Genomic DNA, 18,800 nt, shown 5'->3' on the forward strand with positions numbered 1-18,800 from the left:
GAGAGCATTTTCAAACTTTAAAAATCTTTGTCTGTCATAAAAAAAACGTGTGCCCATTATGTCCATATACTGGTTCTGATCGAGCAAAATTAATATTACTCTATAGGAGTGATAATTTTTTCAATATTGAAAACGAATGTATTAAATTTGATACATCTGAGGATTTTCTATCTTGGAAATGGAAAGTGGGGGAAGAATCATAATCATCATTTGTGAAAATGTATGGTTCAAAAAAAGCCACTGATTACACCACATCAAACTATAATCGTCATAGGTCGGGTGAGTTGCAATTTATTTTGAAATCAAGAGTCAATGTGGTCATTTAAACTGGTTTTTTTTCAGGTACCTATAAGAAAAACGGGAAGAACATGAGAAATCTTAAAACGCAAGGCACAAATAAAATTGAAGGATATTGTCCTGCAAGAATGAGTGTTAAAATAATGAAAGATAAAAAATGTGTAGTTAACTTCTGCAAGAGCCATATAGGACATAAACAAGAACAAAATATATGTCACCTGTTCCTATCAAAATTGCAAAAGCAAAATTTGGCAGCAAAGATAGCCGCAAAAATTCCATTTCAAGTAATTTTCGATGAATTGAGAGACTCCGTGTCTAATTCTCATTTAGAGCGTATGCACTTGTTCATAAAAAAGGACCTTTACAATCTTGAGCAGTGTTTTAATTTGAGTGGCTCGTCAGTACGACATGCAAATGATGCAATAAGTGTCGATGCATGGGTCAGTGAGATAAAAAGTTCGGGATGTGTGCTTTTCTATAAACCACAGGACACTTTATGTGAAGAGTATCCTGAACTAAAATATGAGGACTTTTTTTTAATTATAATGACAGATGGACAAAAGGATCTCTTACTACGATTTGGTGAAGATTGTATTTGTATAGATGGAACGCACGGACTAGATGATTTGCGAGAGGGATATCCTACAGCATTTTTTATTTCTAATCGTAGCGACACGATAGGCATAGCTATTTTTTTCCAAGATGTCAAAGAAAGAACTGGAAAGTGCATTAAACCTAAAGTGTTTATGTCAGACATGGCCGATGTGTACTATAAATTATGGATGCAGGTTATGCAGCCCGCTGAATTTAGGTAACATTAAGATGAAATATTTTATTTGTTTAATAAGCTGTAAATTTACATTTTTTAGATTATTTTGCACTTGGCATGTAGACAAGGCATGCAGGAAGAATTTGGAAAAAGTTAAATAAATAATATTCTAGGGTGTCTGGATTCTGTTGAGGATTCGTACGCTAACAGTGGAAGTGAGTATGTACCAACAGATAGTGAGGCAAGTAGTGATGAGGAAATTGACGAATTGATATACCCCGAAAGACTTAGTGAAAGTTACAATGAAATAATTGAGGAACAGGGCAATAATTTACAGAAAAATAGAGAAATGCGAGAGGTAAAGAACGCTTTACATGAAGATTTTTCTATAACATGGTCTAACCGCAAATTTATTCCTTTAAACCATGACTTTGACGCTTCAAATTTTGGCGCTTGTGTGGAAAATATGACAAATACTTTGATAGAATAAGTGATAGATATGATAATCACTCAAACAAATAAATATGCCTTAGAACAAAAAGAAATAAATAAAAAAATAATTTGAACACCACTTACTAAAGAAGATTTCCTCACTTTTATTGCTGTACTTTTTCTTGCCGCTCGCCATAGAAAAAACAAATTAGTAGAGAATTGGTCCACCGATGAACTACTATACACTCCGATATTTGGAAAAGTGATGTCCAGAAACCGCTTTCAAATAATATTACGCATATTTCATTTTGCAGACAATGGCGAACAAATTAAAGGTGACTCATTCCACAAAGTTCGAGGGATGTTTGACAAAATTAAAACTACGTTTGCCCAGAAATTTGTTCCATTCCAGAACTTGGTAATTGATGAGAGTTTAATGCTTTTTAAAATACGTCTGTTATTCAAGCAGTTCATACGAACAAAACGATATCGTTTTGGCATAAAACTGTTCCTCCTGTGTGATTGTGAGACAGGCTAAATTTTATCATATATATAGGCTCAAAAACCGAAATTGAGTTGTATCAAGATCTTGGCATATCACGATCGGTTGTAACAACATTAATGGAATCTTATTTGAACAAAGGTCATTCTCTCTATACTGACAATTGGTATACCTCACCAGCTCTTTCCACCTATTTATTTAAAACAAAAACAAACACATGTGGTACAGTTAGGAGTACCAGAAAGCAAATGCTGGATCTATCAGGAAGATTGGACAAGGGTCAAACAAAATCCATGTCTAGTGAAAATATGTTAGCTGTCAGATGGAAGGATCGAAGAGACGTTAACATGTTAACAACTTTCCATAGGAATGAAATGACCCAGTTGACTAAAAAAGATAGAAAAACGGGGGAATTTGTAAAAAAACCAGCATGTGTGGTGGAGTACAACCAAAATATGGGAGCAGTTGATAGGACTGATATGATTGATGCTAAGTTGGACAGAATGCGAACTAAGAAAAACTTTAAAATGGTACAAGAAACTCTTTTTTCACGTTGTGGATCTATGTGTTTTGAACAGCCATGCATTATTTCTAACCCAAAATCCAAGAAAGTTACCACTAGCAGATTTTCAATTAAATCTTACTCGGCAACTTCTTGAGAGGTATAATGATTCTAGAATTTAGCATATTATTTTCAACTATTTTTTTTTCAGATATGTTGCACCAAAAACTATGTCAGTAAGGGCTGCACCAAGTCATCAACGTCTTACGGGGCGTCATTTTCCTGCTATCATACCAAACAACAAAGTTCGAAGATGCATTGTTTGTTCACAATCCAAAATTCGGGAGAAAAAGAAGCGACGAGATTCTAGATATATGTGCAACGAATGCAACGTGGGATTTTGTGTCGCTCCCTGTTTTGGTGAATACCACACAATGAAGGATTTCTAAAAAAAAACGATTAAAAAATTTTCTTAATTATTTTTTAGAATTTTTTGTTCCAAAGTCCTTCGTAAAACTTTGTTTGTCTCATTTTTAGAGTGTCGTATAAATACGTCATCAGTGGGGCTCAAGGCATTTTCAAAAGTCTGGGAATGAGGCCTCTGCAATGACATTTATGACCGGTAAAGAAAGGGTTAAGATGTACTAATATAAATTATTTTTTTAACTATTACTTAAGTAGTAATAACTCAATTTTTATGGACTATAACTGACCCCTTGGGGTGTTAATGGCGAAATAAAGTTAAGTAAGTGCCCCATATGTGATTAGTTTCTCTATGACAAGATTAATTGCAATAATATTGGCACTCATTAAATTGATAAACTATAACTTTAACTTACGTGTAATGTTTTTCCTCCCCTCTCATTTCACATATAACGTTCGTTAATGCCATGATGTAATTTTTTGCTAAAGTTAGTGTTTCTATTTTGGATAACTTCCTCTCCATTTTTATATGTGGTATTACTTCTCTAAGTTGCTAAAAATAACGAAAAAATAATAATAATAATATTATAACACGTAACTTTTTATACGTTCAAATGTTATTTTACCTCAAAAGCATCATTAAGCGAATGCATTCTCATTCTTTCTCTCTCGTTGCTTTCCAGTCTTCTTAAATTTCTCTCTCTCGCACTTATGCAGGTTTTCCGTCGCCTGTAGGGGGCTGTCGTGCTCGATGCGCTGCCACTAGATACACTACCTGAAATTAATTTAATTTCATTTACTGAGTAAATCATTTAGATTTTATTAAAAAAAATAACACATTTATTTTTACTTTTTAGAAAGAAATAAAATTATAAATAATTTATCATATAATGGCTATTTCATAAATATAATACACAAGTTATCTATAAACTTTAGGTTTTATCAGGTTATAAAGAAGAAAAAATATACAAAAGTCTCCTGTACACCTTACTATGTTTTTATTAAGTAACGATAAAAATAAAAAAAAAGTAAGAAAAAAAAAAAGAAAATTACACCATATATATTAATTCAAATTTAAAACATGCTTTATTATCATAATACATGGTATTTGTTGATAAAGTTACTTATAAAATAAATCATGAACATAAATCTACATATTAGTAACTAATTAAAAAAAAACACAATACTGGGTTCAACATGCTAGCATAAAGAATATTAACACAAAATTTAATTAATTCAAGATTAAATTTTTTTAAGAGTAACATCACAAAAAAAATTTATGGCAATTTTTAGGCCTTAAACAGTGCGCGTTTCATTTTTCATTCGATATGACGCCTTCCTATAAGACGCCTTGCTCCATTCAAGGTATTGGAGAAGCTCATGTACAAAACTGTGCAAGAAGTGTATTTACCAAGATTCGACCTTGTAATAAATTCACTCCGAATTTTGATTTGGAAGCTGCAGTTCTTCCAAAAATTTGCGGGCTATTACCTAGTCATCCTATTTCTACCGCAAACTGGCCTCATTTACGCAGCGCGTCCTTGGCTGACCCTTTCTATGATACTCCTAGCTCTATTGATGTATTAATAGGTGCTCCATTGTTTCCCTATATTTTATTGGAGGGTAGACTTACCGGTGACTATAATGAGCCAGTGGGAATTAACACTGTTTTTGGTTTTATATTGATGGGTAAAACGGTTTCCAACTCTTCAATTAGTTATGATACTATGCAGAAGTTTTGGGAAGTTGAAGAAGTACCACATGTCAAAGTTTTATCTCTCGAGGACGAGAAATGCGAAAATATTTTCCGTAAAACTACGTATCGCAATCGGGATGGCCGATTTGTTGTTTCCTTGCCCTTCCGAGGTGATGAGCCTATTTTTTATGGAAGTAGAGAATTAGCTCTTCGCAATTTCTTATCGTTAGAACGCAGGTTACAGCAAAATCCAAAGCTTTATGCAGATTATGCTGCTTTTATAAAGGAATATTTAGATCAGAACCATACGGAATTAGTATCTTCAGATGTAATCCCAAAAAAGTCGTTCTATATTCCACATCACTGTGTTTTAAAGGATTGAAGTCTCACTACTAAGCTTCGTGTCGTATTCAATGCCTCTGCCAAACCATCAGATGGTATGTCACTTAATGATCATCTTCTGTCTGGCCCGAAATTGCAAGCTGATATTTTTGCGTTGGTTCTTGGTTTTAGAATTCATCGCTTTGTTTTCCTAGCGGATATTCGTCAAATGTTTCGGCGAATTATCATTAACCCTGCCCACACTGATTATCAGAGAATTGTTTGGCGCTTTTCTAAAGATCAACCTATAGCTGATTACCGCCTTCTCACGGTAACGTATGGACTAACATGCGCGCTTTATTTGGCTATCAAGTCATTATTTGTTCTGGCTGAAGAGGAAAAGGATAATTTTCCTGAGGCCTCGCAAATTATTTTAAATTCATGCTATGTTGATGATCTAACTGGAGGTTCATCAATAATTGAAGATTCTAGAAAACTTCAAAAGGACTTAGTACTGATGCTGCAGAAAGGAGGGTTCAAATTTCGAAAGTGGTGTAGCAATGATCCTCGCTTGCTACCTGATTTACCCCCTTCTTATTTGTATAATGAGGACATTTCTCTGAATTTTGATTCAGAAAGTCCGCTAAAAGTTTTAGGTCTTTATTGGAACCATTCCTCTGACGTGTTTTAATTTTTCGTTAACTCTGTGGATAGGGGTTGCACTAAACCCCTATTGTTATCTAATTTGGCAAAAATTTTTGACCCACTGGGGTTTCTTTCACCTTTAACGTTTCTCGTCAAGTTTTTAATTCAGCGTTTGTGGAATTTAAAGTTGGATTGGGATGCAACGCCTCCAAATGATATTCTAAATCTTTGGAAACAATATGTTAGAAATATTTTAACCCTTTCTAGTCTCAAAATTCCTCGCCTACTATTTCTTTATTCTCCTGTTGAAACTTTGGAACTACATGGTTTCTGTGATAGCTCCGAAAAGGGTTACTGTGCCGTTATTTATTTTTGTAGTTTACTACCTAACGGTCAGTTGCACCACTAAAGACACTTTCTATACCACGTCTAGAACTTTGTGCGGCCGTGCTATTGTCTCGTTTGCTATCACATGTTTACGATATTTATAAAACATCTTTTGTTATCAATAAAATATACGCCTGGAGTGATTCTACAATAGCACTTTCTTGAATTAAAGCCTCTCCGCATCGGTGGAGTACTTTTGTTAGCAACCGCGTTTCTTTTATCCAAGAAAGATGTTTCATCTGAGAATAATTCAGCCGACCTCGGTTCTAGAGGTTTGCTCCCTATGGAGTTATGTAATAGTTCGCTTTGGTGGGCGGGTCCTAGTTTTTTAATTAGCTCAACTCGCAACTGGATCCCCTTCATAAACACTCCTTCAACTTCACATGATTTACCTGAAGAAAAGAAAACATGTCTCTCAATTTTTTATTCTAAGGGTTTTCTGGATAATCTTATTTCAAGGTTCTCGTCGCTCGACAAACTGAAACGCATTATGGCCTATATTCTTTGCTATAAGCATAATAATGCATTGCCCCGTAAAAAATATGAGGGTAACCTTACTTTGGTAGAACTCCACAAAGCATTAATGCTTTTGGTTAGACATGTTCAGTCGCAAACCTTTTCCTCGGATATAATGTTAATTCAATGAAATAAAATACCTTCGAAAGCGTTTAGAAAATTGAATGTTTTCCTAGATAGTGCTGGGATACTACGTGTCGGTAGTAGATTAAAACATTCTTTAAGTTTTAACAATAACTATCCCGCTCTCCTACCCAGTAATCACGAGTTTACAAGGCTTGTAGTTACTTTTTTTCATTTAAAGTATTTTCACGCTGGTGTGCAGAGTGTTCAGTTTCTTATTACACAGCAATTTTGGATATTGTCATCTAAAGCCGTTATTCGTCGTATTCTTGGTAAATGTGTTAGATGCTTTAGATGTAGGCCTCAGTCAATTCAACCTCCTATGGGTGATTTGCCTGCATCCCGCGTATCACAGGTAAAACCTTTTCTTCATACCGGCGTTGATTATACTGGTCCATTCAATGTCATGATGTCTCGTTACCGCGGCTGTCGTACCAGTAAGGCCTATTTATGTTTGTTTATTTGCTTTGCGACTAAAGCTTTGCATTTAGAATTGGTATCCAGTCTATCTACGGAGGCTTTCTTAGCTGCTTTGAGACAATTTGTAGCTCGCCGAGGTCGCTGCCAACATTTGTACAGCGATTGTGGTAGCAACTTTATTGGTGCATCCAAGCAGTTAAATAATTTTATGTTAAAATCCGCCGCATCTGAAGGTATAACATGGCATTTTAACCCCCCCTCTGCGCCCCACTTTGGAGGATTGTGGGAGGCCGTAGTGAAATCTGTAAAAACTCATTTATACAGAGTCATTGGTATGCAGTGTTTGACCTATGAGGAGCTAAATACTGTATTGGTTCAGATTGAAGCCTTTTTTAACTCGCGACCTCTTACACCCTTTAGTAATGATCCCAATGATATGACTGCTCTAACCCCGGCTCATTTCCTGACCCTGGAACCTCTGGGTGTTCCTCCTGAATTGGATGTCACCTCACTTCCCGTTCGTCAATTGGATCGTTGGCAAATGCTTCAAAAAATGCACCAAGATTTTTGGCGTCGTTGGTCTGGTGAGTACTTGCATACGTTGCACCAACGTGCTAAGTGGCATAAATCCAGTGGTAATCTTTCACCAGGAACTTTAGTTTTAATTCGCAATGATTTGGCCCCTCCTCTGCATTGGTCAATGGGCCGCATAACTGAGGTACATCCAGGTTTAGATGGAATAGTGAGAGTTGTAACTGTTCGCACTAGTAATGGGACTTTAAAGCGACCTGTGGTGAAGCTCTGTCCTTTGCCACTTTCGGAGGACTGAAAAATGCAATGGATTTTGGTGGACGGTATGTTTTCATTTAATTTCCATTTAGTTTATTTAGTTCATATTGATTCATGTTCTTTTATCACTCGGTATTTTTTCTTTAGTTAAATTTAATGCCTTTGGTTGACTCACCTTGTTAAGGAAGTATTTAATTTGTTTAAATAATTTAGTTATTTTTTTGTTTTGAAACAGCGCGCGTTTCATTTTTCATTCGAGCTCTAATCGTCAAACAGTTTAGAGTCGCGACTCAACACCGAAAAATCGCTAGCGTGAAAGTGTAGATAATTCGTAAATCTCGGCCACCGATAATAAAAGGTAAGGTCTCACAACAGCTTTTTCCAAGTTTTTAGTTAATCTCATTAAGTGTTTACAGTCCACTAAATTACTTTTTTTTTCCTTTTTTTTCATCGTGAGTTAACTAACTTCTTTAATTTTATTTTTTTTTATTTGAATTCAGCGCAATTAATAAACAATAAGATGGTGGTCATCCGCAAAAGTAGTGAAGAATCCTCTTATCTGGAGAGATGTCCGGTCATTTATAAACAATAGAATTGTAGAGAGAAAGTCTGATTTCCTATGACCAAAGAACTCTCTCTCAGTCTTCATTTGACCCATCAAAGTGTTCTCTACTAAGATCTAACCTTGCTCTACAATGCTCTGTCTTAAATTAGAGAATCTTGCAAAATGGTGTTGAACTTGTATAGTTTTGCGATATCTGCCTTCACCAAGTCTTCAGGTGCTAATCTATAATATTCGATTATGCGGGAAATAATTGTATGTAATGGGCCAAATCCCTATTCAATTATACGAAAGCTCTGTAAAATATCAATCAGTCAAATATGCTTTATTGTCAAAAAAATTTAAAAAATTTTGTAGACGAAGCTATACATAAAAAGCAAAACGCACAAATATATAAATCAAAATACATATATACAAAAGTACTAAATAAATACAGTTGTGGTCACACAAATAGCACACTTAGCCTTTTCATATATTACTTACAAAAAACAAATTCCTGACTGATAAGAAAATATTTAAGCAGTTAATCTCCTCCTAATATGCAAGACTTTATGTTTATTTTAAAAATATATGCACATACAGAATTTCATTCCAATATTAACGTTTTAAGGCTGGACACATAAATAGCACACCTTTCATTCTTATTAAATATATCGAGTGTTAATTAGTAAGTATTATTTTAACTTTTAAATTTTTGAATATTGTCAAGAGTAGTTTTGTTTTTAGTGGGTAGAAAGAAACATTGTGGACCAGAGAGGAGAGCTCTTATTATAGAAAAGAAAAATCAAGGCTTTTCTATTTCTGCTATAGCAAAAGATTAAATTGCTCTAGGAAAATGGTTTATAATGCTTTGGCTCTCTATGAGACCACTCAAAGCACAATGAACAAGAAATGATTAACAAGGCCTCGAAAAACCACGTATAACATGGATAAAATTATTATTAGAATAAGCAAGGGTAATCCATTTTTAAGTTCCGCCCAAATAAAACGTGAAATAGCAGACCAATATGGCGTCAATATTTCTGCAAGAACAATAAGAAGAAGATTATGTGAAAAAGATCTCAAAGGTTGTGTAGCTAGGAAAAAACCACTTGTTTCAAAAAGAAATATTAAAAAAAGATTGGCATTTGCTAAACAACATATAAATAAGGACATTAATTTTTGGAAAACCATATTATGGAGCGATGAAACCAAGATTAATAGATTTGGAAATGATGGAAAATGCTATGTTAGACGTCCTCCCAATCGTGCCTTAAACCCTAGGTACACAATTAAAACTGTTAAGCATGGAGGAGGATCAATTATGATATGGGGAGCAATGTCATGGCATGGTGTTGGACCTATTCATCGTATAGAGGACCAATACAAGTATAGGGAGATTTTGCAGAATGTTATGGAACCATACATGGAGCATTTTATGCCAATTACATGTAAGTTCATGCACGATAATGATCCAAAACATTCTGCAAAATCAATAAAACGATGGTTTACTAAAAATGTGGTAGATGTTTTGGAATGGCCGCCACAAAGCCCAGACCTGAACCCTCTGGAAAATTTGTGGGATCACGTTTAAACCAAAATTAAGGTATTAAATCCCTCATATCTGGATGAACTATGGCAAAACTTCCAAGAGGCTTGGAACAGTATTCCAGCAAGCGTGTGTGCAAAATTGGTGCAGTCAATACCCAAGCGATTAAGTGAAGTTATAAAAAATAAAGGATACCCAACAAAATATTAAATTGGTTTTGGTGAAAGTAAATATTTTTTAAGTGTGCTATTTAAATGGCCAACATTTCTTTAGTTTTTTTGTTATGTTTCTTATATATTTAAAATACTCTTTTAATTTTAATTAAATACAACTCTTTGTAGAACATCTAAGTTAATATATTATAAAAAAAATAGAAAATGGTATTTAATATTTTTTATCGCAATTTAGAAAAGTGTGCTATTTATATGACCATAACTGTATATACAAAACTGGGTACAAAAGATATAAATGTACCTAGTCAAATTTCTTATACTAAATGTGAAAAGTAAGAAAATAGGAAAATAAATAAAAATAGTAACAAAAAAAGTAAAAAAAGTAACAAAAACAGACAAAAATATTAATACAATGTTTAAAAAGTCATAAAAAATTTTATAGAAATTTAGCAATACAAAATATTGATATTCTACATCATAAAAAATTTAATAATTAGCCAGTGCGTGCATGATACTCAAAAATTGATATTAAAGAAAAAGTCATTTACTGCATATAAAGCTCTCTCCAGTAAATATGATTTTAAAGCATTGCGAAATCGAGGAAAAGATATCAATGATTTAATTTCCAAAGGCAGATTGTGCATTTTTTTAGCTCCGTAAAGAATAGAGCTTTTTATTAATTCTGACCTTGGGATTGACACATAAAGATCATGCTCTGCGTTTCGAAGTGGATAATTGTGAGATGGTCTAGAAGGAATTTCTGATATATGCTTGCGAACCAAGCAAATAGATTCAAGAATGAATAAAGATGGAAGAGTCAATATTTTAAATCTTTTAAACATTTCTTGGCAGTGAGCTCGACTATCAACTCCTAGTAAATAGCGAAACGCTCTCTTTTGAAATTTAAAAATGCGCTACATGTGCCCCAGAATAGAAGGGCGTAACGAAGATGGGACTCAAAAAAGAGCATAATACATTGTTCTTGATGACGAAAGATTTAATTCCCTCGAAACTGATCTTATGGCAAAATAAGCTGAACCAAATTTTTTAGATAAAACATCGATATGTAATTCCCACTTCAAAGAGCTGGCAACAATAAGTCCCAAAAATTTCACAGATTCAACAACGTCCAAGCTGGTGTTGCTAAGTACAAAGGGTTGAATAGTACCTTTATAAGCTAAGACTTTAGTTTTTGAGATGTTTAAGCAGAGAAGATTCGAATCGCACCACGATTTAATGTTGATAAGGTCGTTAGCAATAGTTGCATGAAGTGCCGCAACATCCGGATTGGATCCATGGGCCATATCATTATTAAACAGCAGAAACAGAATTGGGCCCAGAACTGAACCTTGAGGTACCTCACATTCTATTGGTCTGCTAGAAGACATGGTCGTATCAACCTTTACAAGCTTACTTCTGTAGCTAAGATAGGAGTTAAATCATTCGAGAGCCGTTCCTCTGAACCCAAAGTGCTGTAATTTGTTGATCAAGATAGTATGGTTTACACAATCAAAAGCCTTGGAGAAATCACAGAAAATAGTTGCTGTTGCATGATGATTGTTTATATTGGAGTAAACACTGTTAAAAAGGGAGAACATAGCATCATTAGTGCATTTATTATTCAAGAAGTCAAATTGATGGGGAGTTAGAATTTTATATTTAAACACGAATGATAATAGTCTTTTGTTAACCAATCTTTCTATGATCTTCGATAATATTGGAAGGAGAGCGATTGGACGATAATTTGAAGCTAGCTCTTTATCTCCTCCTTTATGCAAGGGAATAATTATTGCAGTCTTAAGGCAGTTAGGAAAGACCCCATTTTGAAATGGTTTGTTAATTAGGTTTCTCAGATGGTTTAAGGTGTTATCAGACAAACATTTTTAGAGTAAGACCTTCTGTACCAGATGATAATTTGTTTCTTATTTCATTTATTGTCCTTTGAAGCTCTGTTATTAGTAAAGGGGTAAAAAAGAAACTCAAAAACTGTAAGTTTTCATTAGAGAGATATGAAAGTGGATCATGAAAAGGTGTTATATGATTACAAAGTAATCGTTAAAATTCTCAGGTGAAAAGGGGATAGTGCTAGTTGAAGAAGGCTTATTTCTTAATTCGTTAACAATAGACCATGTTTCTTTAGCAACGTTACCAGAACTAGCCAGCCTGTTATTATAATAAAATATCTTTTGCGGCTTTTATTGTTTTCGATATAATTTCCTGTATAGCCTTACATAATTATGAAAAAATACGCTGTCCGAAAATTTTTTTAGGTATGATAAAGAGCGCATGTTCCTTGCAGACACACGTAAGCCTTTAGTGGACCAGGGTTTATGATGCTTAATTTTGATAGATCTATAAGGAAAGGACTTATTCGCAATACTCTAGAAAACTCACCATCGATATCATCAGAGATAAGACCCCAGTCAGCTATTTGGCATAGATCCTTGAACTTCAAAAAAATTTTTTTACCAAAAATACGGCCTAATTTACGAAAATTATTTTTGCTTAAAGTGTCAATAGTAAATCTGGCCAAAACAGCTTCATGGTCAGAAAAACCTGAATTGAGAACAGTCAATCAACGAAGTTCAGAGTAAAAGATGACGCGATATAGTCAATGGTGTTGGAACTATTTTTAGTTATTCTGGTTGGTGAATTTACATGCATTAAAAAACCCATTGAATCGAAAATAGACTGAAGAGATTCTTGAGCAGCACACACACTGGAGTAGTCAATATTAAGGTCGCCACACAAAATTAATTTACAGGCATGTATTTACAGAGGCATGTATTCTAGCAAGCTTAGAAGTTTTAGACAGAAAGTCTGTACATCAGCGTCAGGTGTTCTATAAACACAAACAATATAGAGGTCATATAATTTATGGTGAACGATGGAAAATTCAAAAACTTTTTCAGATAATAAGTTATCAAACTTAGTCACTGGTGAAAAATCGGTGATTGTAGACATTATCATAGTACCTCCATGGGATAAATTACTAAGACAGGTTCATCTATGTTTAACCAATGTTCAGTTATAGCAACAATTTCTGGAAAATTTAGCTCTTCCAATAAAAGAAATAGATCATTAGTTTTGTGTCTTAAAGACTGAATATTAAGTAGAAATACATCAAGCTTGCTATTGTCCGATTTATCAGAGGGTGCTTGATCCTCTTTTTCACGTCACTTTATCTAAGAATTTTCATTTCTAGATGGGGAACCGCTAGAAAAATAGTTAGCATGACTTTCCCTAACTTGTTGAAGCCGTAAACGTCTTTCAGATGAAAAAAAGGATCTAAAAGCAGAGAGGTCTTCTTCAATTTCATCCGAGCCAATGCCATAGACGTCGTGGAAGCGGTTATAAAGACGTCGCAGGGAATCTAAGTCAGTGGGTAGTCCCTCAGATGCCAGCATTAATTTGACACTGTTGTTGGTATGCCCTTCAAAACATACATTCGAGGGTTGGTCGTGGACGTATAGAGCCTCAGAGTTTTTAAGATAGATGAGTCTCTCAGTCTAGCCAGCAAGTAACGTCCATTATCAGCATCCGAACTTTGGGACAGCCGCACTATTGGTGGAATCATCGGGTCCATTTGTCTCATCATTGTCCTTGATGTGACATGCTCCCGTCCTAGTGACTTGCTTGCAGCTATCGCCTCTTTATAGGAGCCAATCGGCCGAACAACCAACGGCGACAATGGACACACTCAAGACCATCAATTACAGTACCAGCTGGCCAAGTATATGGCTTTTTCAGCTGGATAAAAAGATCCTCATTTTGAACACCAATTTTAAAAGTAAATTGTTCTTATTTTTCGGCAATGGAAAACATCGGATAAAGTCAGCAGTTCCAAGTTTTTCTTTGATGGAGTGAGCAAGTTGATTTACTGGGTAGTGGGATGAAATGTTGGATACCACTACATAATGCCATTCCTTTCTAGCAATGATTTTATGAGGTGTAGGAGATTTTGATTGTGAAGAAGTAGAAACCTCCGTGATCTTGTTGGTCTGGCTGGAAATGGACTTTTTTATTATAGGCGGGATGTATTTGGTAACACTTGGTTTATCTGTTACGCCTATTTTTTCTATTTTAAGTGTCATTTGATTGACACTCTGGCGTAGATCCTCCATTTCCTTAAGAAAATCTTGCTTAGAGGAATCGTGAATTTGAATCTTAACAGATTCATTGTGATTTCCCATGAGTATTGATAAGATGTTAAAAATTTCTTGCTTCATGTCCCTGATCGAATGAAAACTTGATTCTTGGCCACACTCAGACTTACCTTTGCTTAGAAGATCATGTATGTCATCCATTTTTTTCGTACAGGGACTTTTACCATTTGGAATCATGATGACTCAAAATGTCGTAGAGTTCAGTCATGACAGGGAAAAGGTCACTATTCTTCTTTTTAAGACATGATCCCAAAGCATCAATAATTTCTATGGGGATCTGCGATTTTTCCAGTTTTGTCGTGGAGGTATTTTAAAGTAGGAGAATCACAAATACTGCAGAAGAATCTAATGTTGTGATACTTCTGATGATAGATCACCTTCGTTGTAGCCTTGTCCATTCCCGTACAGGAGACATGCAGAAATTACGGCAACATTCCCCACTACAGCGAATTTTATATTTTTCCTTCTTCAAGATGGTCTTTTTACAGATATTTTTCGACTCCATAATAATAACTACTAGTTCTATAATAAACACTTTAGTTGACTGTATTTTAAAAAATCTGAATTACAACAAATAAGGTAAAAAAAGTTGTATAAAAAATATCTGTATAATTTTAAAATGGCAGTTTAAAATAAAAATAAATATTTATATTTTTATCTGAATTTTGAAAAATAATTCGATATAATTTAGTAGTACGTAAATTTTGCGGGCCAGTGTATGTTGTCAATAATTTTACTTAATCTGATTTGTATTTTTTTGTAAATATGCATTATTAACTCTTAAACGCTTACCGCAAACATAACAATTATAGTTACGCAATTTTCAATAATAATAAACTGGCTATGTTAAGTAAATGGAAAGTCTTGAGATATACTCTATTATTATATATAATATTTTGTTAATTACTAAGCGCTTAGTAACTTATATTGGGTTAATTAATTCATAAATAATACTTTCTTGTATGTTTTTGATTTAGTCATATAGAAGCAATAAAATATTAGGCTGTGCTTTAAATATATATAGGAACCTTTGCAGATGATACAGCTTTGATTTAAGCTTGCAGAGGATGCTACTGCATTTATAAAACAAATGTGTACATAATTTTAGATCACGAAGTATTCATAAATACAGAAAGTATTTATATAATATATATAATATAATATTTATATAATAAAATATATATTTTTAAGAATTCACGTCGCGGCAGCCTAGAGAATAAGTCGTGTTTATGTTTGTTGCAAAATGTTTGACAAAATGATAGTTTTTCGGCTAATTAATTAGAAGTTCATTGTTGAAGGTGCTTTGTACTTATAAGTGTATTTACGGTGATATTATTATACGATCGTACCAGTTTTTTTGGTTCATCTCATTTTGCCTGCTGCTGTAATTGATCTAGCAAAACTAACGAGTCATCTGTCCGCATTGCCAATTTTTGTATATTTTACACTAAATTCCTATGGTCAGGTGTAAATATATGGTCAACAACAGTTCAAAGTATGGACTTTTGATATGTTTGTCTAATGCTGGTTTGTGCATTGAGTCAACGAACTAGCAAAGTAAGGACTTTCATTAATTTATTGTCGTTCTGATTTTGAGGTTCTTGTCATGAACCTGTCATGGAGCAGTTGCGATAAAATAATTAAATCAGAAGCATTTTCCGTTGAATGCAGCTTGTGTCGTTCCTGGTTTCACAAAGGCAGCTCTAATTTTTCCAAAACCGAATTTGATAAAATCTATGCGACTTTTAAAAAGAAGAAGAGTCATGAGTGGAAGTGTAGTTCCTGTTCTACAGTTAACAACAGACGGTTTCCAAGTATTGGTGTTCATAATGATAATGAAGGCTCTAGTTCTATAAAGACTGTTCAGGAAAATGTAGGAATGGGCGATGTAATATCATTATCTGAGATTTTGTCTAAGAGAAATGCTTCCATTGGTGATCTGATGAACGGCATTATTGAATTGCATAAACTTATTGTTTCTCAGCAATCAACAAATAATAAACTCGTGGAGGAATTACAGAAACTTCAAACATTTAAGAACGACCCTGCTCAATCAACAAATGATAAGATTAAGAATAGTAACTCCATTATAATTTCTGAGATAAATGATAGAAATGAGCGCAAAAATAATATTATGATGTTTAATGTTTAGGAAAGTAATTCTGATGATATGAATAATAGAATTAGTCATGATAAGGAATTCGTACTTGATGTTCTGTCCAATAAGTTGGGAATAGATCATATTGGGCCCTTTAAGGTCTATAGAATTGGACGTCGTGGAGCCAATAATAGGCCTATAAAAGTGTGCTTTAATAATACCGAGATTGTACAAAAATGTTTGAGAGAGAAAAAGAAATTAGGTGGTAGCAATATAGTAATTAAAATGGATTTCACCAAATTACAGCGTAATGAAAAGGTGAAGATATGATAGTTAAATTTATCAATTGAGTTCCATCAATCTCTAAGAGAATTGTACGAGGTCCGAAAAACGATTAAGTGATTCCTTCGTAATGTGTTATTTTAACGCTGGGGGTATGAGGTCTAAGCTGAAGCATTTGAAGGAAACAATATCCGCATGCAGTTATGATGTAATTTCGTTGTTTCCGGACATTTTGTCATCTGAATTGGAGTTTACGGCAAGTATTTAGATGTAAGAGTGCCCTAACAAGTGCTAAGAAGGATGGTGGGGGTGTTTTACTCGCTGTGAGAAAGGAGTTAAAACCGCGACTAATTAAACACTCTTGTTCATCGTTAGAGCAAGTTTTTGTTTCTGTACAACTTAATCTTAAGAATATTGTTTTTGTTGTGGTTTACCTGCCGCCAAAATCTGATGTGGGTCAATACAGTGCTTTCTGTGATACAGTACTGGAGATCTTTGAGGCCCATCCGAATTGCTTATTTACTATTGCAGGAGACTTGGTTTAATGAAAATCAAAATCTTAAAGTTACCTTTTTGGATGGGTGTTTGCATGTCGCACCAGCTTCACTGTTTGGACAGGTATTTAATTACTTAGATGGTAAAGAAATGTTCCAGCTACCAAATCCGGAAGGCACATTTCTTGATCTTTGTTTTTCTAATATTAATGGGTCTTTTGGATTGGCGGATGATTTTTTATTGCCGGTGACTGGCTCTCGACACACTCCGTATGAATGTGTCTTTTCAGTATATATGTCAAGGTCTCTGAAATATTCAGTAAAGTTTTTTGACTTCAAAAATGCTGATTTTGTATCGTTAAATAATTTCCTTGCATCTACAACACTTTTGATATAAATATTTTCCTAAATAGGTTATATGACATTTTGTATGAAGGAATCAGCTATTTTGTGCCTATTAAGTCCTATATTACTGGTAGCTTTCCTGTATGGTTTTCAAGAGAAAAACTTAGTTTTACGTAAGAGGATTGCTCATAAGAAGTTTAAGGAGTCTCAATTGCAAAGGGATTACTTGGTTTTCTCTGGGCTTCGGCAGTCATGCAGTGTGTTGAGCGGTTAGTGTTACCGCGATTACATTTCTCGTACCGAGAATAATCTATTGTTAAATCCTAGGTTATTCTGAAAGCATGTAAGCAATGTTAAAAAGTCAAATATTATTCCTAAATATATGTTTTTTAATGATGAAACTAGTGATGAGGGTGGTGATACTGTTAATTTATTTGCTAAATATTTGTCAAACGTATATTCTGATAAGGTATTTCAAATACCTGAATATTAGATGACAGGGCTTGTGGATCAATTCGATGTCAAATTTGTAGAGTTATCTTTACAGAGGTTTAGTAGAGGTTTTTGACAAGATTCTTGGCTTACAGAGCAAGACTTCTGCGGGACCGGATGGCATACCCAGCTTGCTACTTCGTGAATGTGTATGTACTCTGTCGTTCAATCTGTCTTCAAAGTCAGGAGTATTTCCTTCTTTGTGGAAGAATTCGTATATTACGCCGATATTTAAGTCTGGTAATACCAGTGATATCAGTAATTATCGGGAAGTTTGTATACAGTCAACCTTGCCTAAGCTTTTGGATGCACTTGTAACCAAGCAATTGTCATGGCAATGTAAAAGCCTTATTATTAACAGTCAACATAGTTTTCAAAAAGGTCGTTCCACTGTTACTAACTTAATATGTTATGAAGATTATTTGTTTAATGCTTTTGGTAAGGGTTCATAAGTTGATGCTGTTTATACAGATTTTTCGAAGGCGTTCGACAGAGTTAATCATACGCTTCTACTGGTAAAGCTCCAAGCTTTGGGTTTTGGATCAAATGTTATTTGTTGGCTAAGGGACTATCTACTGGGTAGATTGCAATGTATACGGCCTAATAACTTCTTATCTAGCAGCTTTTCTATGCCATTGGGCATTCCTCAGGGGTCACATGTGGGTCCGTTGCTTTTTACAATCTTTGTTAATGATATAGGATTATTTGTAAGAAACTGTGAATTTTTATTATTTGCTGATGATTTAAAATTGTTTTTGTCTATTGATTCTAATGTTCAATGTCAATTGTTACAGGATGACTTGCATAATCTCTATGAATGGTGCAACCTTAATCGTTT

General features: G+C 34.3%; 1 protein-coding gene across 2 annotated transcripts in view; it reads right to left on the reverse strand.

Moving 5' to 3' along the window:
• LOC126735869 (class A basic helix-loop-helix protein 15-like) overlaps window positions 1–18,800 on the reverse strand; it is a 127,269-nt gene that overhangs the window by 9,920 nt on the left and 98,549 nt on the right. For both annotated transcript variants that reach the window (XM_050439974.1, XM_050439966.1), the window contains 2 exons: window positions 3,552–3,700; window positions 3,342–3,478 (listed from right to left, as the gene is read on the reverse strand). In XM_050439974.1, coding sequence (XP_050295931.1) covers window positions 3,342–3,478; window positions 3,552–3,700 — 286 coding nt within the window. The remainder of the gene's footprint in view (window positions 1–3,341; window positions 3,479–3,551; window positions 3,701–18,800) is intronic.

This window comes from Anthonomus grandis, chromosome 1, assembly GCF_022605725.1.
Source record: "Anthonomus grandis grandis chromosome 1, icAntGran1.3, whole genome shotgun sequence".
Classification (NCBI taxonomy): domain Eukaryota; kingdom Metazoa; phylum Arthropoda; class Insecta; order Coleoptera; family Curculionidae; genus Anthonomus; species Anthonomus grandis.